This window comes from Leptopilina boulardi, unplaced genomic scaffold (assembly GCF_019393585.1).
Source record: "Leptopilina boulardi isolate dan_hultmark-lab unplaced genomic scaffold, ZJU_Lbou_2.1 LbouV2_165, whole genome shotgun sequence".
NCBI lineage: Eukaryota > Metazoa > Arthropoda > Insecta > Hymenoptera > Figitidae > Leptopilina > Leptopilina boulardi.
This window is the reverse complement of record NW_026137713.1, coordinates 2,718,828-2,744,475: the sequence shown is the minus strand read 5'-3', so window position 1 is coordinate 2,744,475 and position 25,648 is coordinate 2,718,828. Positions and strand designations below refer to the sequence as shown.

The following is a 25,648-nucleotide window of genomic DNA, read 5'->3' as shown; positions in this document are numbered from 1 at the left end:
TTCGAATGTTTCCGGAACTGGCAGCCTGAAAAACCGAATGGCTAACTATGGCTGACATTGCGCGACAGTCAACTTTTCAATTCTTTTTGTCAATCGCGAGATTTTATGATTAAAAACGATGTAAGTATATACAATATTCGTGAGGTGCAATGGGCACACAATATCCCTAAGAAGAAATTTTGTTAAATGTGTTTAAAAACTGAAAAACAATTGGATTATGACAGTTGTGCAGTGATTCTCTATCTTTGCAATATCCATACAATTCTCAGATTCGCAGGGGGTATCAAGATCGGCCTTCGAAATCGCAAAAATTGGGTCTTTACGACGTTTCATCGTCCTCAAAAAATTTTTTTAAAATGATCTGAATAATTCATCTCGCAACCTTCCTGGTAAGTTTTCACTTACTTGTGTTAATTGTTCAGTAAAATGGTTTTTTCTTTTTATTTTTAGAGTGATTATTTTTTCTAGTGGTGGATATGGGCGTGCATATTTTTTTATCACGTCATTTCATGCACAAAACAATATTTCTTTATCTGACAATTTTTGTAAAAAAAAAAAAAAAATTCCTTTAATAAGGGAAGTTTGGGTTTAGGGGCATTCGCGGGAATTAACCTTATTGTTTTTTTAATATAGTCAAGACCTCTTTTGCATGCAAATAGTCAATAATGACAGCTCTAATCTGGTTCTCTTGTGTCATTACGTAAGTTCAATGTTTGTAAACAACGTTTATGATAATAGCGACATTCAAAAATTTTTCATATCTAAGAATCAAGGTTATAAATATATGAATTTTTATATTTTGTTCTTGTGAGGTTATTTTTCATATAAATAATTTTCTAATTTCTAGCTTATGTTCCTTAATTTTATATACATTTATCGCAGTAATTCAATGTTCTATCTTTGGTTTTTTTTTTTCTTATATAAATTTTGTAGACTTCGTTATGGAGGATAGTATGAGTGTTAAGTCAATGGAATCTGTGGCGACAAGCGATGAATATGAATTTGTAAGTGACAAAGGTATCACGAAACAACAATCGCTACTTGAACCGCCAATGCTTAAAATTGCCAATAATGGCAATTTAGAGGATCTGCAAAACAACCTTCGCGAGGTAATTGCTAAATTTCATTGCAATTCGAATTCAGGGCATAGAGTGTGTATATCAGTTGATTTGTTAACGAGAACGTGATAAGATTTAAGGAAACTATGTACAGTTTCAAAACATGGCAATTAGTCATCTGCATATTGCAATTTAATAGCTTCCTCATCCATATCGGGGAATTTTTTTTTTTTTAAATTCGATTATATCAAGAAGTTGATTTAAAACTTTTTAAATTTTTACAATTGAATTATTTTAAGGACAAAGTATTTGAAAAAAAATATTTTTAAATCATTTAAATTTTTAGTTGTTGTTTTCCAAAGTTTTTAACTTTTTTTTAAATTTTCTTTTTAATCATCTTAATTTCTTTTAAAGCTATCATTCTTTCTCTTGTTTTTGAAGTAGATATTTTTTATATTTGCCAATGTGTGCGTAAAAAAAATAAATTAACACAAATTTCCATGCTTTGCTGATTGAAAATGTAAAAATACTCATGCTCTGAAATCGAATTGCGAAAAAAAAAGCACAATTTCCTTGTATGAACATCTTTGTTTGCACACCTTTACAAATTGTAGAGTCTCACAGTATGCGTTTGATAATTCACAAAAATTGATCACACATTATTTTTACATTTCTCTTGAATTTTTTATAACAAAAATGAAGAAATTAATTATTAAACATTTTAAATTGCAGGTATTAACGGAAGATTCAAAAATGGAGGGAAATGGAGGAAGTGATCATCAGAAAGTATTAAATAGTGGCAACACGCAAATTAGTCATAAAACAAAATCAGTTGGTCAAAGTAAATTTTATGATGTTGCCTCTTCAACTGTCACGCCCGAGAAACAAGATATTATGAAACCTGATGATTATAATGATGATATTATTGGTAAGACAATATTTCAATTTTACATATAAAAATTTTCTTTCTGATATAACAAACAGAATTTACAATGAATTAATTCAAAAATGGAATTTTAGAATTAAATGCATTGTCCGATGTTCAACAAGAGTGTACAATTTTCAATGGGGTCACTTATCACGGTTCAACGGCAATTAATGCACCAAAATCTGAATGTGAAATTCAGAGAAATATGAAAATTTTAAATGCTGAACAATCATTGAATAAGGTTTCAGTTTCTGTACCTAGCAGTTCGCAAGGTTGTGTCGTGTAAGTTGAACTTATTTAATTTTATAATTAAAAGATATTTAATAAAAAAAATTAATAGAATTTTAATTTGCTTTTTAAAAGAAAGGCAATATTAATGAATTTTTTTCTTAATGAATTTTCAGTCTCTACGATGCTGAGTCTCAACAACCAATAGCTCAATACGAGGTGCATAGAATTCTTTTTTACGCGAGAGGAGAATGTAGTGGTCCATGTGCTGCGTGTTTTGCATTCACATGGTCTCACGGTGATACATTGGAGTCTGCCATTTTTCAGTGTCATGTTTTTCGGTGTGATATTCCAGAGGCCGTAAGTTTCATTTTTTTTTTCTTCTAAAATTGCATTAATTTAATATTTAAAACGATGAATTTAAGTTAATGTAAAAAAAAATTAAGTTTTAATTATTATAATTATTGAAAAAAAAAAGGTTGGACAAGTATCGGCCTGTTTCGCCAAAGCATTTCAAAGAATTCCACGATCAATGACGAATTCTTTAACCGGAAGTGACTTCAATGGATATAATCCAGGAAATGAGAAAATTAATTCTCGAATGTTCATTTTTGAAGTGACGATGGAAATAAAAGAGGAGGATGGTAAAGGTGCTTATGCTACGGTTCCCAAAGATAGAAATTGTTTTAAATTACGTAGCAATGTTGCTAAACAGGTGTGTTTGAGTATTCAGCAAGTGTCACGAGGCGAAGGGGGAATTACTTTAGAAGTTGAAAGATGTTTTGGAGTACTTGTTAGTCCTGGGAGAAATGTCAAGCACAGTGATATGAGATTATTAGAAATGGTACGAAAATAGCATTTTCTTTTCATCCTTCAATTTTGTATTAAAAAAAAAAATTATTTCCAGCAAGTCACAGCCGGTCCGTTAGTGCAAGACAAACAATGTTACAATATTTGCGGTCGATGGGATCCAGCGGATCCTTCTTTAGAAGCACTCAATATGGAAACACCACGTGAGGGAAAAATTTTTATGACAGTCGCTGTTGATTTGGTTATAAGAGGAATAAGAGAACCAGTTAGATTTGCAATAGAAACGGCCGTTAAAATATTCCCTCAAAATGAAAGATTTTGGTATTTAAATAAAAGGAACCTAGTCCAACAATTTTATCTCAACTCAAAAGAGGTAAATTAAAAAAATGGTAACAATAATTAATTATCAATTAATCCTTTTTCTTTCTTTTTTTTTTTAGATAATATCGGGTGATGGATCGGATATTCATTACGAGGTACAAAATATCGAAACATCTGGTGAACTCGATAGAAATCGATTAAATCTTGCTCTCAATTTAGCGTCATTAATAAGATCACCATCGCTCACGAGTATCGATACACTCACACCAAAGGAAGAAATCGATTCAGGTATTAAATTTTTGTAATTCGAATAAAAAATTCCTTTAATTTTTTTAATTGTTTAGAGAAAATAAATTAAAAATTCTAACTAGATGGAGACGAGCCAATGTTAAGTGGTACTGGTGAAGTTTCAAAAGATTGTTCAGCTGATGAACTAGCAAGTTGGGCGGAAGTTTTAGACAGTTGGCAATTTAATGAGCAACGTCCAAAACTTTTAATTAAATTAACAAAACAAGGAATACCTGAAGCTTTAAGAGGCGAAGTATGGCAGAGATTAAGTAATTGCGATAATTCTCAAGAAATGATGGACAAATATCGAATGTTAATTACAAAAGTGCGTGAAAAAAAAATTTTTTTTTAATTTTTGCTTCGAAAATTATTATTTTAATTTAAAGAATTATAAGAGAAAAAGAGAATTTTTTCTTTTACCAGGAAAGCAGCTGTGAAAGTGTAATTTTGAGGGATATAAATCGAACTTTTCCTGCGCATGATTTTTTCAAAGAAACAGGAGGATTGGGTCAAGATTCATTGTACAGGATAAGCAAAGCATATGCCGTTTATGATGAGGAAGTTGGATATTGTCAGGGCCTTAGTTTCTTAGTTGCCAGTTTATTATTACACGTAAGATTTATTAGAAAAAGAATTTTAATTATTTTAAATTGATTTGAATTTTTATTTAATTTTGCCAACAGATGCCAGAAGAACAAGCGTTTTGCGTATTGGTAAAATTGATGTACGATTATGGATTACGCGACTTGTATAAAGATAGATTCGATAATCTTCACATGAGATTTTATCAACTTCAGCGCCTAATAGAGGTTCTTATTTTTTTTTTTTAATCAAATTTTAATTGTTTTTTTACAGGTTAATAAAATTTTTTTTTTCAACTCACGTTTTTTTCTTCAATTTTTCAGGATCAATTGCCAGAACTTTACAAACATTTCTGTGATCGCGGCGTAGAAACGCACATGTTTGCCGCACAATGGTTTCTTACTCTTTTTACCGCCAGATTTCCCCTGTATCTAGTTTTCCATATTCTAGACGTGTTTCTCCTTCAGGGACTCGACACTCTTTTTCAAGTAGCATTGGCTTTGCTTATGGTGAGTTTGATTTTTTTTTTTAATGTTGTTTCTCGCCTAAAAACATTTTTTTTGTTTCCTCTCGACAGATATTTTTTATTCTAAAAAATATTTTGCTTTCTCTATAAATTTTATTTTCCAAAATTATTGTTTTCTCTTGTAAAATGTCATTTTTCCTTTAAAAACATTATTTTTTTTTTTTTTGGAATAAATTTACACATTTTTTTACAAAAAGAACTTTATCGTAGAACACAAAACGAAATTCAAAGCGTTTAAAAATAAATATCACTTTTTTATTATTATTTTTTTTTATTCTTTCAGTTATGTAAAAAAGAACTACTCCAGCTCGACTTTGAGAGCATTTTGAAATACTTCCGAGTTCATCTGCCAAAGCGTTGTCGTAATGAAGAAGTATCGCGTTACGTGATGAAGCTTGCATGTTCGATAACGCTGAAAAAACTAAAGAAATACGAGGCCGAGTTCATGACACTCAAAGGTAATTTCATCTTCTACGTTTGAGTTAAAAAAAAAAAAAAAAGTTAGGAACAAAAAAATTTCGCAGTCATAAATACCTCACACGTTGATACCTGCTCGTTATTTAATGAATCATCGTGTCAATTTTATTGCAACGTATGTACCTTATTGCACTTGTCTTTTGCACGTAGTTCTCTGGTGATTGTCATTCTGTCTAAAGCCGTAGTTTTGCTTCACTATCCATTTATGTTTTGTGAGTAGCAAAAATGTTTAACACGAAAATTTATCAAACTAAACAAATTAGCAATGTTTTTTATTATTTTTTTTTTTTTTTGAAAAAAAATGAATTTTTTTTACACGAACTAGAAAATAATTAGAACAAAAAAAAGTTTTCATTTCTTTTTTTTTCTTTCAACTAATTCAGTTTTACATATTACCAGAAAGCTGTTTTGAATATTTATTTATAGATTATATTTTTTTCTATAATATTAGAAAGTTTTTTTTATCTTAATTAGGAAGTTAATTTTTTTTATTTACTGTTTTGACAATTAATTATCTGCTTAGAAAGTATTGTTTCTTAATTAAAACAATATTAATCAAAATAATTTAATAGTTTAAGTTAATTTAACAGTAAATATGCATGTTGCCAAGATCTAACGTTTGCATATTATGTTACCTACACTACGATTCTAGTCTTCTACAAACAAATTATTGAATTAATCTATTTAAATAATTAGTTCACATAAATGTGTCTAAAATATAGACAAAATATTTATAGTTGTAGCAATTTAATAAATAATATATAAGTTACGTAAATAAAAAATAATAATATTAACAAATAAAAATAATTTTTTTTATAAATTAAGAAATATGAGATGAATCTCAATTATTGAAAATTTATGATTTTTCTTTGAATAAAAAAATACTTTTCTTGTATTTTAATTATTATTTATTACTACGGTTTTTGTGAGATTAAATAAGCTTCGATATTTTTCTGCGATCCGATATGAAATATTAATTATTAATAATTACTGGTGTTAAAAAGAAAGAAATGAAGAAAATAAATTTTTTTAATATAAATTTAAAGGCTTAGATTAATATTGCTAATTTGTTTAGCTTATCATCGATCGCAGATAATGCGTATAAAATATTTTTTTGTTGTTTTCATTCATCTCTGTGCAAAATTTATGTCACACTCTTTGTTATCGCGTTTTGGTGATAATAAACTCCTTTTTAGAACACTTTCAGTTTTATCAATTATTCCTTTTCCCTTTTTTTATCATCCTTTTGTCAACGTAAAGCTTTTCCAATTTTTTTTTAAGGATATTTTTTTTCGACAGTAATGCATGATGCACACGGGGAAAATATTCACCATATTAACTTTTCAACGATTTCTAAAATTACTAACATAAATTGAAACCAAAGGCTTTCGGATTAAATATAGAATAAAACAAACGTTTTATTTTCTTTTTTTATAAATAAGATTGGAAAAATGTGCTTATTTGAATTTAGAAAACAATATGTCATTTATTTTGAACTGGAATTTTATTTATTCCAGGAATGTAATGACGTTAAAAATTAATGATAAAAAATTAATTTTATAATCAGTTAAAGATATGTAATTTTAATAAAACGTTTTATTAAACACTTTGCAGATGTTACAAAAAAAGGATTAGAAAATGACGTCTATTTTTTTTATTATGACAATAATTTGCATGTAAATGAATATTTTATGTATTTTTTTTTTTTTTTATTGACATATTTATCTTTAAAGTGTGAAAGATAAAAAAGATCAATGTATTTTATGCGTGATGTGCTTTGTGTTGTAAATGGGAAAGATATCTATATATATAAACAGCAATAGCAGCAGTTAAAAAGGGGCCGAATGTCGCAATAAGATATAGGTACGAATGCCATTCTGAGTGAGTGACAATGTTATTAACGATATTTGAACCGATTGACGCCCACATATTATTAACATGAGCCACACTGCAAAGAGTTTAATAAAAAGTAAGAAAATTCGCACTTTTAAAAATTAACATTTCGAATTATCACGCCTCATCTATTTGTTTGTCCTGTTTTACTTAATTGTTTAATAAAGTTTTTTTTTATTTCCGTTATTATATTTATTTAACTTAACAGTATAATTTATTTTTAATTTTTTTGATAATTTAATTTAATTTTTATATTTAATTTTTTAAATTCAATTTTAATTTTCAAAATTTATCATTTATAAAGTTTTTTATTATATTAATATTACAAATTTAATATTTTTAAAGATTTTATATGTTTTTCGACAAATAAACACGGCTTAAATTTATTTATATATCTCCTAATTAAAATGCGATTTAAATATAAATAAAAAAATATTTTTAATTTATTATTTGAATTTGGAAAAATACTCTTTTTTCAGAGGCACAGGAAAATGCGGACGAATACAGTAACGAAGTTGAACAACTTCGTTGTGCAGTTGCTAGAAATGAAGAAGAGAAACAAAGATTGGAAGCTGAACTTCTTCAAGTTAAAGAAATATTACAACGTGAAGTTTCTCGAGCTGATTCCGAAACGAGAAGAAACAATGTTATCATTGCCGAATACAAACAGGTGAAAATTTTTAATATTTTTCATTGTCATCAACTGCTTTAGAAAAAATCTAAAGAAAAAATCTCGACTAAAAATATATCCGAAAAAATTAAAGGAATTTTTTTTTGGAATTATAAAAGAATTTTTTTTTTTACAGATTTGCCAGCGTTTGGAGGATGATTACAATGCTGCAAAAACGGCCTTGAGTGATTTACGCGTAAGTTTCTCTTTTTAATTTTCCTCGTTAAAAAAGAAAAAAAGAAAATTCAATTCTTTTTTCCTCATAATAAATTTTCAGTTAATTTTAAATATTTATAAATTAATTTAGTAAATGTAAATTAATATTAATTGATTGCTAACTGAATTTCAACAGACGAAGATATCAAAGTGCGATAAATGTAGAAATTACTTGAAGGAATCGGCAAATATTCTAGCGGATATTGCCCATCCTTTAGAAAATCGAATAGATCCAATTCTTAATAGAGCTCAGGAAAGGGTACGTGAACTAGAATTGGAACTTGCTCAGACAAAATTAGCTCACGTGGAGGCGGAATGTAGAAATCAGGTAAGAATGTAAAAAGAAATGTACTATTTAATTGATAAAAAAAAGACTTCTTTTAATTTTCAAAAATGAATTAATTGGCTCACTATTTAAAAAAATATTATGATTTGTTAAAAAAAAAAGGACTTAACACATCAATTGCATGCAACTGCGGCCGAATTAACGGCAGCGAGAAATAGTTGGCCATGGCTTAGTAAAACATTGTCAAGCATTAAAGAAGCGGCAAATAAACGAGAAGTAATTGGACAAGGAGTTTTGAGGCGTGACAGTGCACCAGGAGGCGAGATGAGACACACTATTCATTCACAGAGTCGTGACAATCTCAAAGAAGTTGTGTGATGGTAATTTTATTTGAGAATTAAATAAAATAATAATTAAAAAGGTTAATTAATGTTTTTTTTTTAAATGATTTCAAATACAGTAAAAATCTAATAAAATTTTCATATTTTTGTTTTCAGATTAAGAAATGATTCGTGAAAGAAAAAATTCTGTGCCACGCACAGTCAGGTATTCGTCTACAAAGTACATATTAAAATAATTATATGTATAAAAGTTGACGTTTGTACCTAATTGTTACGTCGATTCAAGTTGGTGTTTGCTTCGACACAGCCTCACAACGCATCGTTTAATCGTGCAGTTTTTTCGTTTTTTTTTTCTTAAAAAAAACCTTACGATCTGAGAATGGGGGGATTCTGTCAACATTTTTAGAACACTCGAAATTTGAGGATTTATATTTCCTTAGAAGAACAAACACAAAAAAAAAACTAGGTGCCTCTTTAAAAGTCAAGATATAAACCTCTCAGACTTTGATCGTTCTTATAGAAATACTGTTTTAAAAGTCTCTATTGTTAGGATCCTTTGTTACGTTTTACAAATACGTCCCTTTTTATAAAAGAAAAAAATTCCTCATAAGGAAAGTGTGTATTTTCGTCAAATTTCGTTTCTTTAATTACGCTCCCTGAAAATAATATTTTCTTTTAATTAAACATTTCTTTGATACACTTTTTTTAAAAAATAAAATGTGAATGAATTTTTTTTATCAAATCGAATTTGGTTAAACCAATGTAATTGTGAAAATATCGACAAAATGTTTTATTAAAGAGAAATATTTTTTTCAGTGACTTAGTGAACTGATGGCCTTATATATTAATTTCGAAAAAATTCCTCTTCAAAAAAAAAAAATAATAATAATAATAGAAATGTTCAATAATATTAAAATTCCTGGCTCTGTTTTTGTATAAAAAAACTAGTTTAAGATTATAATTGAGTCTTTTCTTTATGAAAAGAAACGTACATACAAGCTAGAAAAAAAGTATATTGCGTCCTATCGAAAAAATATATATGTTAACACATTATTCCCGATCACGAGTCCGTTAAAAATCGTATCGAGTTGCAAATTAAACGATCAAGACAAATTTTTCTCTTTGTACTGATAGTACATTCCAATATAGTACGACGAGAATGTTTATTTATTTTTTGAGTCATTGTACCTAATCAACTGTGATTCTACGTTTTATTTTTTTTTCTTTTTTTTTTGTCTAATTAGATGCTTCGTCGTGCAAATCGTTTTCGAGGCTCTCTGTACTATGAGCAATTCAATATTTTCTTTTCCAATAATATATATAAATATATATCTAAACTTCAAGATTTTCGACTGATGTTTCGAATTTTTTTTTATATTTTTAAGTTTTTAGTTACGCAACAATTGCCAGACATGAGTGAATAATTTTTATCATTGAAATTCAATTTCTGTGAAACTTATAGTCAATGTTTTTTTTATTGTATCATCGTTTTATGCAGGTTTTGCTACTGAATTTGAAAAATTAAAAAAAAAACTTTTTTAAATAATAAAAAGAACTTTACAATAATAAGTTAATAAAAAAAATAAATTTAATTTAAAGAATTATCATAAAGTGTTCGTATTTAATTTAAAAAATAATTTCAATAGTCAGATGATAATATTTACAATATGTAGTCAAAATTTTACAATATTTCAAAAATATGTAATTTTAAGTAATTAGAATTTGTCTATTTTAAATAATAATTAAAAAATCTACCAATTAATATTGTTTGTAAATGAAATATTTTTGTGATTTATTTTTAGTAAATGTATACTTTATAAGAAATACGTATTCGATAAAAAATTTTAACCTGCATTAAAATAAATTATATTAAGTTGATCACATTTTATTACTTCGACGAAATCAAATGTTTACATAGTCAACATAATTATTATATTTTTTGCAGTGGTTATTCGTGAAAACGAACTAGTAGCACGTTAAAATCAGAAATACACAAAGGTAGTTACAAATTACCACTAATTGCAAATTTGAATACACAATATCACTAGTTTAAACATCACGTAAAAAAAAATAAAAAAAACCAAGAATCCAAAAATATTGTCGTTTTAAAACTTTCGTTTATAAAAATCTCAAAATATTTTTCAATATTGTTATACTAGAAAATTTTGTTTATTTATTATCATCGACATTGTTAATAATACAAGACTCATTACTTTAATTTTTCAAAACTGTTTGCCAAAAATTCGTAAATAGGATTATATAATATTGTTCTTTGTTTGTAAAATTTATTAAACGCTTTTATAATATGATGAAAGCAGTTAATGAATTGAAAAAAAAAACTAGAGAATAATTTTACGAGAGTTATATTAAAATTTAACATCAAATTCAAATATAAATAGTATAATTTTAATAGTTTTTAGTTTTTAATAATTTTTTAAAAACAAATTTATAAATATTAAAACAATTAAATTTAATTTTGTTTAAATATTAATAAATTATTTCAAAATTTAACACAAATTTTTAAATTAATATTTTAATTAAATTAACTGATTTTGAGATTATTTTTAAAAGATTTTTTGTTGTAATACAATAAATTTTGATAAAAATAATGTATTTTCGAGGGCAATATTTACGATCACTTTAACATGTAAACGAAATAGTCTGGCAGAGATTTATATGAAAAGGGATTAATTCTCATATGTAAATATTAAAAATAACGCATTTTGTGAACACTAGACATGATTAGATTAGGAATATTTTCCATAAATGGAAATGACATTGTACACCCTGTAATTTCATTCCACGCTAATGATATTAAAATAAAAATACTTGAAGGTATTATGAATCTAAATTCTTTTTTCATAAAATTATTCATTGTTTTTAAACATATTTTACTTTTTATCTAATTTTATATAAAATTCAATTACTGGATTGAAAATTCTTTTTACACTCATTGCATTTAAGAATTTATAATAAAAATACAAATTCAATAGTCAAGAAAGAAGAAGAAAATTAATAAGAATGTTAAAATTTTTTAAATAAAATTGTAATGAAGAGTTTTATTTTAATATTTAAAAATTATGTACAATATTAATTTTTATAAACAAATATTCACCTTACTTGAGAAGAATTGATCACGCCGAAAGGAAAAACATATTTTTGCTTTTTTTACTGAGGTTATTTCATACCATTTTTTAACCCTGTAAATAAATAAAAAAAGAAGTTAAATAACTAAAGGATACAAATTTTAATTAATTAAATTTTGTTTTTAAATTTTGGCTCAAAAATATAGCAGAGTAGCGGACAAATACCTGATGAAATGTAATTTTTTAGGTTAAAATTTAAAACATCATTACAAAATATAAGAAATTCTGATACTTACCAACAAATATTAGCTAAAATCTTAAATTTGTAGATAAAACTGAACTCAATTATTTAAATATATTCATAATTTATATAAATATTATAAGATTTTCTTTGTTATTGACAGGATCATGTGCGAGGAAGTGGCACAGCGGCAGCCAATCAGAACGCTGCTTTAATATATTATACAAATACAATACATAAGAATGTGCCACCTCTGTTTGCGGCTGCAGCTCCTGATACTTTCGGTTAGCTTTTAAAGAATCCTTAAGCAGCGTTTTGATTGGCTGACACTGTGCCACTTCCTTCTATGTTTATATACATACCGAGTGTTATTTTTAATATCAATTATTAAACAATTTATTATAATTAAACAATTATTAAATTGTTTATAGAAAAAAAGGGAAAGTTTAATAATCAGAAGAAAAATTAAATAACTTTTGTATTAATGATCCCCTAAATCTACATTGACAGTTTAACTTTTTTGATATATATTATAATATATAATAATTATATAATAAGTTTTAATTTAAATTAAAGAATTACTTTTATATTTTTTACTGATAATAATTTATTTTTATACGATAGTTAATTATTTTGTTTAATTAAATTATTTTATTTTGACACTTGCTATTTTTGAGGTTAAATAATAAAAGTTTACATTTATTTGTAAAAGAATAATGATATATTTATTAAATTTTTTGTTAACCTCACTATTTTAGACATTTTTAGTTAATTTAACACTTATTTAATTAATCATAATTATTTGATAATTAGTATACAATAATTATTATTTTGACATATAAAGAATAAACCAATATTCCAAAAGATATAGTTAACCTCACTATTTTAGATATTTTTAATTAATTTTCCTATTAATCCATATTTATAATTAATGAATTAATATTTATTTATATAATTAATAATAATTATTACAATAATTATTATTTTGACAGATGATATTAACCTATAAATATATAGGAAATTGTATTTACTTTTCGTGCCACTTCTTATTTTGTTTATACATACGCGCCTAATACGTTATAGGAATTACCGACGCATTTTCATTCAAAATTTGAAATATTCGCACCAGGAACACATGATGTGCGAGAAAGTGGCACAGCGGCAGCCAATCAGAACGCTGCTTAAATATACTATCCAATACATAAGAATGTGCCACCTCTGTTTGCGGCTGCTGCTCCTAATACTTTCAATTAGCATTTGAAAAATCACAAAGGAGCGTTCTGATTGGCTGACGTCGTGCCACTTCTTCGCACATCATGTGCTCCTAATACGAATCTTTCAAATTTTGAATGAAAATGTGCCTGTAATTCCTATATTATATTAGGAGCGTATATATAACCAAAATAAGAAGTGGCACGAAATTGAATAGAGGTTAGAAATAACTGTCAAAGTATTAATTAATAATTAATCAATTAATTGTTAATAATTAAACGAAGTAATGATTGTTTATCAGTAAATTTAAATAAAAATAATATAAAATTATTAAATAATATAATAAAATATATAGATTAAAGAGTATAACTAATAAAAATACAGCTTTAAATTTCGTTGAAATATAAATTGTCAGAGTAAACAATTTAATTATTCCTATAGAAATATTTTTAATTTAAATGTTTTAAATATTATTATATTATTATTATATTAATATTTTATTTATATTATATTATTGTATTTTTCTATTAATATTATTATAAATTTTTTTAAATGTTAAAAATTTTTAATAATTAAAAAATACAAGAGAATATTCTTTAATTAAATTTAGAAATATATGTTTTTATGTAATTGTTTATTTACCTATATAAAACAAAAAAAAATGTGTTAAAATTTCTAATTTGAATCTGACTTTTGTAGTTATTTCCGCCCGTCAGATGTCTTGTTCTTTTCCTGTGCACGCCTCCTTTATTTTACACGTGGTTGAGACACAGAGACATTATTTGACAAATTAAAGGTAAGAAAATATAAAAAAACCTGTTTGTTTACATTTAATAAACAATTTTTAATTATTTCTGTACAAAATTAAATTTCAAACAAATCAATTTAGTGTATAGATTAATTTTAACAGGTGAATGAATTTCACGAGTCCCACGAATTCAACTCATTACATATTTATGTTTATTTATGTTCGTTAAACTGTTTTTTATATTTGATTATTTACATTTTTTTTGTTATTTTATAAATAGGATTTGTTAATTAAATTTTTGAATTTGATTTTCTGTTATTTATTTACATGTGTTTTTTTCAGATTTTCTAACCTCAAAATTTGATTGTATGACAGGTTTTTGACATAAAAATTTTAAAAATTAGTTTTTAATATAACAATCAAAATATTAAATTTATATAAAAAATATATTGTTTTTTAATTGACAATTTTTAAAGTTTTAATTAAGAATTAAAATTCTAATCTCTTTTTGTTTTTTTTAGATGGGAGATAATATGGAAACATTTGATGATTTCGGTGGTGGTGCTACCGAAACGATGCAAGCAGGTTGGTCTGCAGAATTGCCTGAAATTAAACTTTTTGGACGATGGAATTGTGAAGATGTACAAGTCAGTGATATGTCTTTGCAAGATTACATCGCCGTTAAGGAGAAAAATGCAAAATATTTGCCTCACTCTGCAGGCAGATATGCGGCTAAACGTTTCCGTAAAGCTCAATGTCCCATTGTTGAGCGTCTCACTAATTCACTTATGATGCATGGACGAAATAATGGTAAAAAGCTCATGGCCGTGCGTATCGTGAAACATTCATTTGAAATCATTTATTTGCTGACAGGCGAAAATCCTCTTCAGGTAAAATTCTTCTTTTTTTTTTCGTTTCTACATTATTTAACGCAAATTTCTTTTATTTAAATTTTTATTTGTTATTTTTGTCATATAGGAAAATAATAAATATTTTTTTTTCCCCAGGTACTTGTAACGGCGATTATAAATTCAGGACCTAGGGAAGATTCGACGAGAATTGGACGTGCTGGTACTGTGCGTCGTCAAGCAGTTGATGTTTCACCATTGCGACGAGTCAATCAAGCGATATGGTTACTTTGCACTGGAGCCAGGGAGGCTGCTTTCCGCAATATAAAAACAATTGCTGAATGTTTGGCTGATGAGCTCATTAATGCGGCAAAAGGTTCATCAAATTCTTATGCAATTAAGAAGAAGGACGAACTTGAACGTGTCGCAAAATCAAACAGATAAACTGTTCTCTCTTCTTATTCGTAAGAAATAAACTTAAGTATATACATTTACAAACAAATTTTTGTTAAAATTATTTCCACTCTTCAAATTTTTAATTTTAAAATTATTTTCCAAAAAAAAAAAGAATCCGAAACTTTTTACTTATAATCAAAAAAAATTCATCAATTTTTCAAGACAAAAAAAAATTACATTTTGGTTTGGAATCTTTATTTTAATAAATATTTATATCGTAATAGATGATACATAATACACTGTGAAAGATCAAGATCGGTATATGAAAAAAAAAATAAATAAAAACGATAAAGAATCTATTTCACATGTCATCGATATTCAAATTCTCGTGTTGAATTCACTGTAACTTGTGTGTCTCTTAATTTCGCGTTCGCTCATCGATTCGACGATACAAAATTAAAGAGAAACACAAAACTTTAAAAAAAAACAAATAAGATCGCACTCTGGCAAAAATATGCCAAAATTTCCAATTTTTTTTTTCTTTTCATGAAAAGTACGCTATTTTAGGAAAGGAGCTGATGTCCATCTTTCGAAGTTCATACATTATTTACATTTGCATAAAAGGAAAAAAAAGAAAAATTAGAGTTTTTTAAGTTAACTCAAGAAACCAAAACAAAAAAAATTATTTTACGATTCGACAATGCATAAAATCGCATTTTGAAAGGTCTAGTCTTCTGAAGTTTTTTTTTTTATTTGATTCATGTACTTTGTACTTTCGAGTTTAATTCAAAATTAAATCGTGCTTTCTTAATCTAAGCGATATTAAATATAATATTATAATAACGGATCGATTATGATCAGTCGAAAAAAAGGGGGAAATACATTTAATTTTTCTCTTGTAAAATAGGGAAAAATATAAATTTCAAAATTTCTTTTTCTTCAAAGTATTTTATAATTATAATCACAAATTAAACTTTGGATCATTAAAAGTAAATTTACATTTTTTTAATCTTCCCATTTTTTTCGCAAAGAAAAGAAATTATTAAGATTTAAATTCCTTTTTTTGGAAGATTTAAGTTAACGATTTTCTTTTACAAATTGAATCGTGGCAAATTCTATTTTCTATTGAAAATACAAAAACTAAGGAGGCAAAAAAAAAAAAAAAAAAAATTCAACTGAAACTGAGTCGAATCTACCACTGTTCAGCTTATTTGAAAATATATTTATAATAATCACTTCGAGAGATCATTTACGTGTCTTGTCGTTAACTTGTGAGATCAATGACTTGGCAAATTTATAAAAAGCCAGTCCTTTTTGCCATTTAACTTAAGTCTAATTAAAAAATATACAAATAAGTACATCGTAAATTGTTGGAAGCGCTTTACAATTCGGTACATATTTTTGCGCTTAAAAAATGAATTCAACGAATTTTCTCAAAAAAAAAATATATATTTTTCTTTTCTTTCAATTTTTGAAAAAACATTTCTAAAAAATACAAATTAAAACAATTTATAGTTCCCTAAAGTACTGAATTTTTTTATAATTATTAATTATAAAAAATAAATATTAAATAAAATATTATAAAATATTTAAATTGAAGAACTTATATAATTTTGAAAAGAAATGAAAAAATACTTTTTTGAGAAAAAATTCCTTGTATTCACTATTATGTTACCCCAAAGTCCAGAATTTCTTAATCTGTTCTCGCAAGTACAACAATCATTTAATTAAACTTTTATTGTCATCAATGATGAACTAAAAAAAGTATTTGACAATTATTTATAAATATTTGATTCATGAGATAAATAACTAATTCCTATAATAATATAGATATACTTGTCGTAATATTTGTAGTCTTTCGAGAATGGGAAGCAGGTATCGGATAAAAACCGTTTTACCAACAAATTTGTGCTAACCTTTGAACTATCTAGAGATGAATTATATTAATTAACATATTAATAAAAAGACAACAAGTATATAGAGATTGTTTGTAGAGTAAAAAAAGAAAAAAATATTAAGTACCCTCCTCGCGAAAAAATCGCTTTTTTTATACAACAATAAAATGTATAAAAAGAACGTCGCTTGAATAGCAAAAAAAAAGTACTGGAATAGATATAAAGAAAAATTGAACTTATCGAAAAGAATTTATCAAAAAAAAAAAAATAATAATAATTAATTATAAATTAAAAATAAAACGTCCCACATTTTTTTTTCTTTTTGCAAAATTACAAAAGGCAGGATTAATGTAATTATATATTTATATATCGTAGATAAAAAAATATCACAAACGAACGTTTTAATCGACTAAGTACGATTAAATAGCTTCGCTAAGACTTTTTTTTCTTGAAGCTAAAAATTAGAGGAAAAAAAAATAATCTCGATTTAAACATGAGCTTTTTTTAATCAAATTATGTATATTAAATTCCCTACATATACTTTTCAATTTCCAAAAAATTATTCAATTTCAATTATTTGAATTTGAGTAAAAATTAAAATTATTATTTTAATAAAACATTCGAAAATTATGAATAATTTGAATTGAAAAAAATTTCGAATCGAAAATAAATTAATAAGTCTAATTAAGAAAAATTCAAATCAAGAATAATTATACTAAGAGTATACACTTATTATTAAGAGATTCAAATAAATAATACTTTTTTTCAAAATTTATTTGGCTTTCATATAAAATTTTTTTAATTTTTCAAAATAAATTCAAATTTTACCGATAAAAAAAATTTTTTTTTTAAACATTAAAATTCTAATTGTACCATAATATTTTCAAAAACTGTTTTTATCTTCAAATTTTTCAAATTGAAAAGATAAAATTGAGTTTTAACGATACTGGGATAAATTTTATATCCTTGAAACGATAAAATTTTAGAAACTTAATTGTCAAACAATAATGTCGGTTTTTTATTTTAATTAATTAAATTAATTGTCAGTTTCGTAAACCGACCTGAATTTTTTTCTTAAAGAAAAAAAAAGCTTTATTTTATCACTGCTCGAAACTAAATCTTTTTGTTTCGTTAAATTTTCTTAATAAATATAGGATTACATTTATTTCCTAAGTTTTTGTTTTTTGTCAAAACTGAAAGCTCGTTTTTTAAATCGATCCGAAGAAAAAAAAAAGTTACTGTAAGCAATTTAAGAAAAAAAATTCAGGTACATAAATTACTTGAATGCTTTACAGTTTTAGATGAATTTTTCTTACGTTTCATAATGGTAAATAAAAAGAAAAAAAAGAAACGATAGCTTCAAAATCAAAGGTCTTAGCATTTGGCGAAACTAATTAAGAACGATTTCTTAGTCAATAAATAGATTAAAAATAACAACCTTGTATAATGAACGACTTTGACACGCAAATCACTCTCTTTCTTTCTCTCTCTTTTTGCCTTTCAGCTTAGAAGATAATTTTTTTTTTCATTTTGTTTAAATTATAAGTCTTATTTAATCGACCATACAAGTAAAAAAAAGTGCGCAATTGTGAGCACAAATCACATATTTTTTTTCAAAATCGAAATCCTTAATTATTTATTTTGAACAAAATTAATCCTAATAATCTTTTCAATTTTGTTTTTAACAAAAAGAAAAAGTTTTGTAGCGAAGATATCGACTCAGAAAAAGAATTTTTTTTTTGGAAAAAGGAGATACATTTACTAAACATCTAATTATATTTGTGCTCACAGAACCTCATTCTTCTGACTAGTCGGCTGTTACTGCCATTACAACACGTAATAAGTTAATTGTCATGACAATGCCGTGTATTTACATTTATGAAATGATGTCTAGTCGATGATTTTTTCTATTACTGGTTCTTGAATTTTTTTTCCCCTTTATTTCGTTTTATTTATCACTGAATTTCTTATAATGAAATTCAAATTTTTCTGTTTTAAACATATTTTCATCTAATTTTCTTTTGCGATAAAACGTTTTTCGTCAGTTTTCAAAAAAAAAAAAAAAAATTAGAAAAAAATTTTTTCTTTTTAAATCTTTTCCATAAGATTATTTTCAAAACGTTTTAAAAATTCAATATTTTTTTTTTACAGTCATGAAGATGAAAAAAAAATTCAATACGCCAGTGAATAATGAAAATTCGTAACAAAAGTGGGTTAAAAGAAAAGCGAGCGAGACAGTTACGACTGAATTGAGACGTTGTGAGTGGAACGATAACAATGAGAACAAGAAGCCTAAATCCTGTTTCTTTGCGAACGATGAACTCCTCCTTTTTTTCATATGTGTAGAGATGGCTTTTAATGATGTTAAAATGAACTGAAATGGCTTGACCCGCCATTGATTGTTTTTTTTTTTTTTTAATATTATTTTATACGATGGACTAGCTTCGAAGTGCGACTTGAATTAATTTTCTTTTTTTAAAAACAAGTCGCAAAATATGCAAATGAACATATGCTGTGAGTAAATTGTCAAGAATCAGTTGACGACGATTTGAAATCGTTCATTCAAATTTACAAGGAGAATTTTGTTACATATTAAAATGTATACAAAATTAAATTTAAAAAGAAATCCTAAATTAGAATTGTAGACAATAATTAAAAAAAAGAACCTCTCATTAATTTTTCAAATTGAAATTAGATGACATTTTATGTCTATTCAATAATTAAGATTTCTCTTCATTTTTAATGAAGATTAAATTCCATTTGAAAAATAATTCTCAATTTTCTAAAGAAAAAGAATTTCATTTTGAACCAGCAAAAAAATAATTCCATTAATCTCTCATTTTGTGAGTATTTTTTTTTTTTGACAATGTGGGGATTTTATTTTTAAGTGATTTCCCAAACACTGAACAAGAAAGAAGAATAAATGTCTGGAAAAACATGTTTTCCATGGAAATAAAAAGAAGAGACGAATCTTACAAGAATAACTCACAGCATATGAATTTTCTTTTTTTTTTGAAGCCACTTATAAGTGGGAAAAAAAATTCACCGGAAATTTAGGAATCTATTGAAGATCCTTTTTCTCTTAGCCATTTTGGTAGATTTTTTTTTTATATCTCGAGAGGCAAAGCGCACTTTTTGAGAGCATTTCTTTTTTTGTTTTCATAATAAATTAGAATGAAAACCTCAAGAATTGTGTGTTATCTCGAGTTTCACACGAATTAAGATGAAACAAATATATCTCGAGATTCGAGTATAATTTTAGGTACAAAGTAAAAGGGGGTGGGCGAGGGGCGAAGGGGAGATTGACCCAAAAGGGACAAAATTTGAATTTGTTTTTTCTTAAAAGTGCGCAAAATTCCACACAAGGAATTTTAGGAAGCTGTTTTTCTAGTTTTCTTTCATTGTGAGTGATTTTCTCTTTTCTTTTCTTTTTTAAGCTTCCGTAGATGCTATTAACGAGCCTTTAGGTGTGTACGCTGTTGCATTGGGATCGAGATTTGAAACTGTGCATCCCGGACAGGAACTATCACTTGCACGTAGTTTCGTACCAACTCGAACATCATTACCAAGACGGAGTTTCGACGTCGTGCAGCTTGATGCCGATCCAAATGTGTCCTGTGGCATAACAGCCAAGTCTTGGGCAATTTTCGCCTTTAGTAACTCAACTTCTTTCTCTTGATTTCTAATCATACCTAAAATAAAAATTAAAAAATATATTAACGCAATAAGAAATTTTTAATTATTTGGTTAAAATTATATAATTAAACAATAATGATAATTATTATTTTAAAAAAATATTTTTAACTTACTCTCTTTGATTTCGAGTTGACGTTTAGCTTCACCAAGAGCGGAAAAAAGATCAAGTTTAATACGAGTCTCAGCACTCAAGCTGTTCTCCAGATGAGTATTTTTTTCTTGCAAAGCGCTTAGCGCACCCAGCAAGATTTCTGTCTCTCCATGATTTTCCTTACACCGCGATACTTCCTTTTCCAAAGAACTGTACCTTGAAATTTATAAAACTCGTTGGACAATTTCTTTTTTTCATTATTTGAAAAAGGAAAGAAAATATTAATTATAACAAATATAAATAAAAATAGTAAATAATATCTTAATAAGTTGTGTTAAATTAAAATTACTGTTAGAACTACAAAACAAAAAAAAACGGGAATTGATATTTTTTTAGATACCTATCGTCTTTCGACTTAATGTCTCTTCGCAAGCTTTTCACATCTTGCTCGAGTTGTGTTCTACGAGATTTACAAACATCGGTGCATTCCTGACGAATCAATGGAGGTGGAGGTGGTGGTACTGCGGATCTAGCTTCTTCGGCGGCTCTTCGAGCCCTTCTTTCCGAAGCTAATGACACTTCGCATGCACTACGCTGCCTTCGTTCCTCGGCAATTCTTTTTTCTAAAGTGGACATTGTCTGTCTATCCATTTGACGAGCAGTTACTAATCCGTGTAACCTTTCAAAAAAATTTAATTAATTTAAATTTAATAATTCTTTAACAATATTAACTTACTTGCTTTGCAACTGATCATTATCATGTTGTAACTGTTGTAAATCGCCTTTCGTTTGTCTTTCTCCACTCAACAATGTGTTAATTTGTGAACGAAGCTCTTGTTCGGTTTGTCTACTTGCTTGTAAGTCTGATTTTAAACGTTTCACGTCAGCTTCAAGCTTACGACAAACTAGTAACCTGCAATTTAAAATCAATTTGTAAAAAAAAAAAATGAATTTAAAAATTCAATAAAACAAAAAATGAATATTACCTCTGGCAATATTCGTCTTGTTGCTTTTGGTTTTCTGAAATAATGTCACTTGTGACTTTCGATTGACGACCTTTACGTTCACGTTGATTATTCGTCGTCGATGAGTCACGATTTTCTTTGACATTATTCCATTTTCCATTTGCCGAACCATTTGATTGTGTTTTCACTGAATTATGACTATTACCACCCTTTAACGATTTATCTTTCTCCACTTCGTTTATGTCAAAATCATTAACCGATCTGTAATCAATTTACAAAATTTTATTCAAATTATTTAAAATTATAATTTCTTTTGTAAATATTTTCAAAAATTTTCCTATATAAAATAGAAATTATAATTGAAAATTAATGCAAATAAAAAATAACAAGAAATCTCACCCAATTCTCTCGATAAATTGCAAGTCGTTTGAAGGTACTGTTGAACCATTTATGTGCATAAATCTCTTGTCATTTTTTTCAGACTGTGAGACATTACTATTGTGTTTATTGTGTTGATCCTCAGACTTTTCTCCCTTATCAAGCGATTTTCTGTGTATATTTTTTGTGGCTGAATTTTGTGCTTGTGACATAGTCTGTGTTCCATTGTGAATGCCGCCGTTTTGTAAGCTCGTTTCCGTTGTCGAGCCACCGGCTCCTGCAAAAAGAAAAAAAGAAAACTTAATATATTTTTTTTATTCTATATTTAAAAAAAATAATGTTTTGTTTATTTTGTCAAAAAATAAAATGAAATATATTTTATAATGAAGAGAAAAAAAACAAGGTATAAATACATGCTACCTCTACTTTTTTCGGGACTGTGATTGTACTGCGAATTTGTCCTATGAGATTGTGATTTTGAATGATCTAAAGGCGTCGCTACAAGCTGTGCTTGTAACTGTACTTGGGGTTGAATTTGTTGAATATTTGCTGCTTGTTGTTCAACAGGCAATGCCTGTTGTAACAGTTGCACGTAGAAATCATTTTCTTTTGCAACATCTTTTTGCTTTCTCTAAAAAAAAAAAATCATAATTTCACATTTCTCTCGATATTAATACAATTATTTTGAAAATAGTCTAAAAAAATTAATTACAGACCTGTCTCATTCTGTAGCCTACATAACTTTTAAAACCGAAGCCTAATGTAACTACTGGATAACCAATACTGAAAAAAAGAATATTTCCCAATTAATTGAATCAATTTTTCTATTTTCAATATTCAGGAAATAATTTACCATTTTGTTTTCAAATTCGATAAATAAAAAATTTACAATTTAAATTTTCACGCGGCTAATAAAATTGAAATAAATAGAACTTGAAAAGAAGAGAGGCAACAAAAAAAAGAAGAAAGGAAAAACATACCAATGAGCAGCAAATGGCCTACAAAGATCTAAATGAAATGGCATATGTCGTAGGTCTCTTAATCGAACTGCTGCCTCTATATAAAGAAACAGTAGCCACAGCATCACAGTTGGCAGGCAAACACCTTTGTCTGTAATAAACATTTAAAATAAATTAACATCAATTTCATAAACACGTATGTTTCTTATATTATGAAAAATAATTAATTCTTTTGCTCTCAATAATAATAATTATTATTTCATATACCTGTGTGCCAAACATACTGCACCCAAACGTATGTACTGGCGGCAAAGAAAAGCCAGTGTACTGGGATGAAAAAGAAGCAAATCATGTCTGATGTGAGTGCAATACAAATAAAAAATACAGAGAAGGCCTGAAAAATAGAAAAGAAAATTATTTCAATTACAAATAATTGTTATCGTATCTAATAAATTATTAATTTTATAACTATCATTTAAATTTTCCTCCACACAATAAATAATTTAATTTTAAAATATAAACAAATTTTTTTTTTTTTTTAATTAAAAAAAAGAGATTAAATAAAAAAATGAAAAACAACTTACCAAGCCTTGATATTTAAAAGAATCGTAAACACTTCGAAGAAGCAGCCAAAATGGCCACAAAAATTCAAAACGAAATTCTAAAATGAAGTCTGCTAATATCACCATAGCCCATAGTAGAAGAAACTTTAAGTAAAGTAAAGTGCTGTAACAGAAATTTCATAAAAAAAAATAAATTAGAATTCGAAATTAAATTGACCTTGAATTAAATAAACAATTTAAATTTAAAGTAAAATAAAAAATTAAATTATCTTCAATTATCCTGGCTATTTTAAACAATTGATTAATGAAAAGGGAATTTTTAACAAACAAATGAAAAAATCAATTCTTCCATGTGAAACAATTGTGGCTATTTTTATATAAACAAGGGAGCGTGATAATGTGTTTTAAAATAATTTTTATTTTTCATTATTTTTAAAATGCAAATGTAATTATTTACGTGAATTATATTCCCCCCCCACCCCTTTAAAATAAGTATTCAGAACGAATTATTGTCTAACGATATATAAGTAAATACAATGTAATATTATCAAATAGGGCATCAATTTAGGGTTTTCAACTAATTGATTATGAGCTTTATACAAATATAGATTTTTCCAATAAACACGTTTTTACTTTCTCTCTTATCTACTCGAACGAATTAAATTATTTTGTCTGATTCGTTAAAAAAAAAAAAAAATTAAAATACAAAGTTGAAATATCAATAAAAATAATTATAATAATAATAAACAAATACAGAACCGGATCAAAATTTTATTTTTTTTCCACATTATTGTAGAGAACTTTAAAAACACAAATAATAAATTTGAAAAAATGTTTGTTGACAAAACAAAAAGTAATATATTATTCCATTTCAACAATATAAAACATAAAAATTCTATCTATTAATAATAATTAATATTATCATTACATTACAATTTTTGTAAATATATTAAAAAACGAAGAGTTTATAACAGAAAACAAAAACTCCAGAACTTGAAAATCAGCCAATTTATTGAAAAATTATAAAATTAATATCATTCCAGAAAATGAATTGTCATGGCATAATAACATAAACTAATTTTCATATTTTTATGATGGACTGAACTGTTGCTAAGAGAGAAAATAATTTAAAATTGCAACAAAAAGGTTTATTATCGAATAATTAAAAGAAGAATTTTGTTAAATGGGAAAAAAATGAATGATAATAGAAGATTTTAACTTTTTTTTCTATGGAATTGTTAATCGAGAAATTTCTCAAAAAAAAAAAAAAAATAGACTATAAAATCAACGCAGGGGGTAGAATCCCTGTCACCATATACATATTTAGTGACATTGTCAAAGATATTATTCTAACCTGCAATTATTGAAATTATGACAGAAAATTACATACACGAGGATTGAGAATCTGTTATAAGAAATTTTAAAGGAGCAGGTGCAAATAAATTGTGGTGAATCTTAAAAAAAAAGGCTAAGAAAACGCGCGAGGTATCGTAATATCGATAATAATCCGGAAATGATCCATTGACCATTTGGAGGATATAGGCTATGTTTATGGATAATGAGAAAATGTGAATGAAGACATGAAAATCGTCTCCAAAGGATCATGTTAATGTAATGATTGTTTAGCGGCAAACGTATCGAGTTTTTGGTTATTTTTAAAGATCGGCCATTGTGATGCAAACGCATATGGCGACCAAAACTTGCCTTCCGTAAATTCCTTCGGTGATCTTGTTGCGTTTCAAGGGCCTCCGGAGCTTGCCGCACTCGGCATTTCTTCTCTTCATATTCTTCGACACTTTCACCACTCTGATGCAACGTTATTCGCGGCGGCAACACAATGGAAAAAAGTATAAACTTTGACGAAAAAACTCACTCTCAAATATACACACACTGTCTCTGTCTCTTTTGTTGTCATTCGTTTGCGGACAGATTCGAGGTCTCGCGAA

General features: G+C 26.6%; 4 protein-coding genes across 6 annotated transcripts in view; 2 read left to right on the top strand and 2 right to left on the bottom strand.

The window, feature by feature from the left end:
• LOC127277197 (protein FAM102A) overlaps nt 1-12,131 on the bottom strand; it is a 44,943-nt gene extending 32,812 nt beyond the window's left edge. The window contains exons 1-2 of one of the 2 annotated variants that reach the window (XM_051298081.1): nt 12,007-12,131; nt 11,740-11,824 (exon numbers count right to left, since the gene is read on the bottom strand). The gene's annotated coding sequence lies outside the window, so the exon portion shown is untranslated. Of the gene's footprint in view, nt 1-4,516; nt 4,598-11,739; nt 11,825-12,006 lie in introns of those variants that run through there. The other variant, XM_051298083.1, reaches the window with a different exon arrangement.
• On the top strand, nt 40-11,463 carry LOC127277195 (rab GTPase-activating protein 1-like). Its single transcript, XM_051298078.1, has 18 exons — nt 40-389; nt 934-1,109; nt 1,791-1,986; nt 2,079-2,268; nt 2,391-2,574; nt 2,693-3,058; nt 3,122-3,397; nt 3,465-3,633; nt 3,717-3,958; nt 4,057-4,245; nt 4,317-4,442; nt 4,539-4,724; nt 5,025-5,199; nt 7,591-7,781; nt 7,918-7,977; nt 8,134-8,325; nt 8,446-8,663; nt 8,781-11,463. The coding sequence occupies exons 2-17, from the start codon at nt 942-944 to the stop codon at nt 8,659-8,661; spliced, it is 3,126 nt and encodes a 1,041-aa protein (XP_051154035.1). The 5' UTR covers nt 40-389; nt 934-941; the 3' UTR covers nt 8,662-8,663; nt 8,781-11,463.
• A 1,200-nt stretch (nt 12,132-13,331) lies between the features above and the next one.
• LOC127277191 (40S ribosomal protein S5) lies at nt 13,332-15,261 on the top strand. Its single transcript, XM_051298072.1, has 4 exons — nt 13,332-13,382; nt 13,863-13,959; nt 14,433-14,801; nt 14,919-15,261. The coding sequence occupies exons 3-4, from the start codon at nt 14,433-14,435 to the stop codon at nt 15,201-15,203; spliced, it is 654 nt and encodes a 217-aa protein (XP_051154029.1). The 5' UTR covers nt 13,332-13,382; nt 13,863-13,959; the 3' UTR covers nt 15,204-15,261.
• Nucleotides 15,262-16,087: 826 nt separating this feature from the next.
• On the bottom strand, nt 16,088-25,629 carry LOC127277189 (macoilin-1). Of its 2 annotated transcripts, none has more exons than XM_051298067.1 (12): nt 25,407-25,629; nt 23,724-23,865; nt 23,407-23,533; nt 23,161-23,290; nt 22,897-22,963; nt 22,598-22,811; nt 22,202-22,457; nt 21,824-22,063; nt 21,574-21,750; nt 21,238-21,516; nt 20,860-21,053; nt 16,088-20,742 (listed from the first exon to the last, which is right to left on the bottom strand). In XM_051298067.1, the coding sequence occupies exons 1-12, from the start codon at nt 25,484-25,486 to the stop codon at nt 20,483-20,485; spliced, it is 2,166 nt and encodes a 721-aa protein (XP_051154024.1). In that variant the 5' UTR covers nt 25,487-25,629; the 3' UTR covers nt 16,088-20,482. The 2 variants fall into 2 exon arrangements, with proteins under 2 accessions (XP_051154024.1, XP_051154025.1); XM_051298068.1 differs by having other exon boundaries at nt 22,601-22,811.
• Nucleotides 25,630-25,648: the final 19 nt, after the last annotated feature.

Bases quoted from the DNA above. Each gene is read 5' to 3' on its own strand.
- LOC127277195 (XM_051298078.1), top strand. From the start codon at position 942: ATGGAGGATAGTATGAGTGTTAAGTCAATGGAATCTGTGGCGACAAGC. The intron at 1,110-1,790 runs GTAATTGCTAAA...TTTAAATTGCAG, and splicing joins TGCAAAACAACCTTCGCGAG to GTATTAACGGAAGATTCAAA. The intron at 1,987-2,078 runs GTAAGACAATAT...ATGGAATTTTAG, and splicing joins TTATAATGATGATATTATTG to AATTAAATGCATTGTCCGAT.
- LOC127277191 (XM_051298072.1), top strand. From the start codon at position 14,433: ATGGGAGATAATATGGAAACATTTGATGATTTCGGTGGTGGTGCTACC. The intron at 14,802-14,918 runs GTAAAATTCTTC...TTTTTTCCCCAG, and splicing joins CAGGCGAAAATCCTCTTCAG to GTACTTGTAACGGCGATTAT.
- LOC127277189 (XM_051298067.1), bottom strand. From the start codon at position 25,486: ATGAAGAGAAGAAATGCCGAGTGCGGCAAGCTCCGGAGGCCCTTGAAA. The intron at 22,812-22,896 runs GTCTGTAATTAA...TTTTTTTTTTAG, and splicing joins TAGGCTACAGAATGAGACAG to AGAAAGCAAAAAGATGTTGC. The intron at 21,751-21,823 runs GTAATATTCATT...TTTAAATTGCAG, and splicing joins CAAGACGAATATTGCCAGAG to GTTACTAGTTTGTCGTAAGC.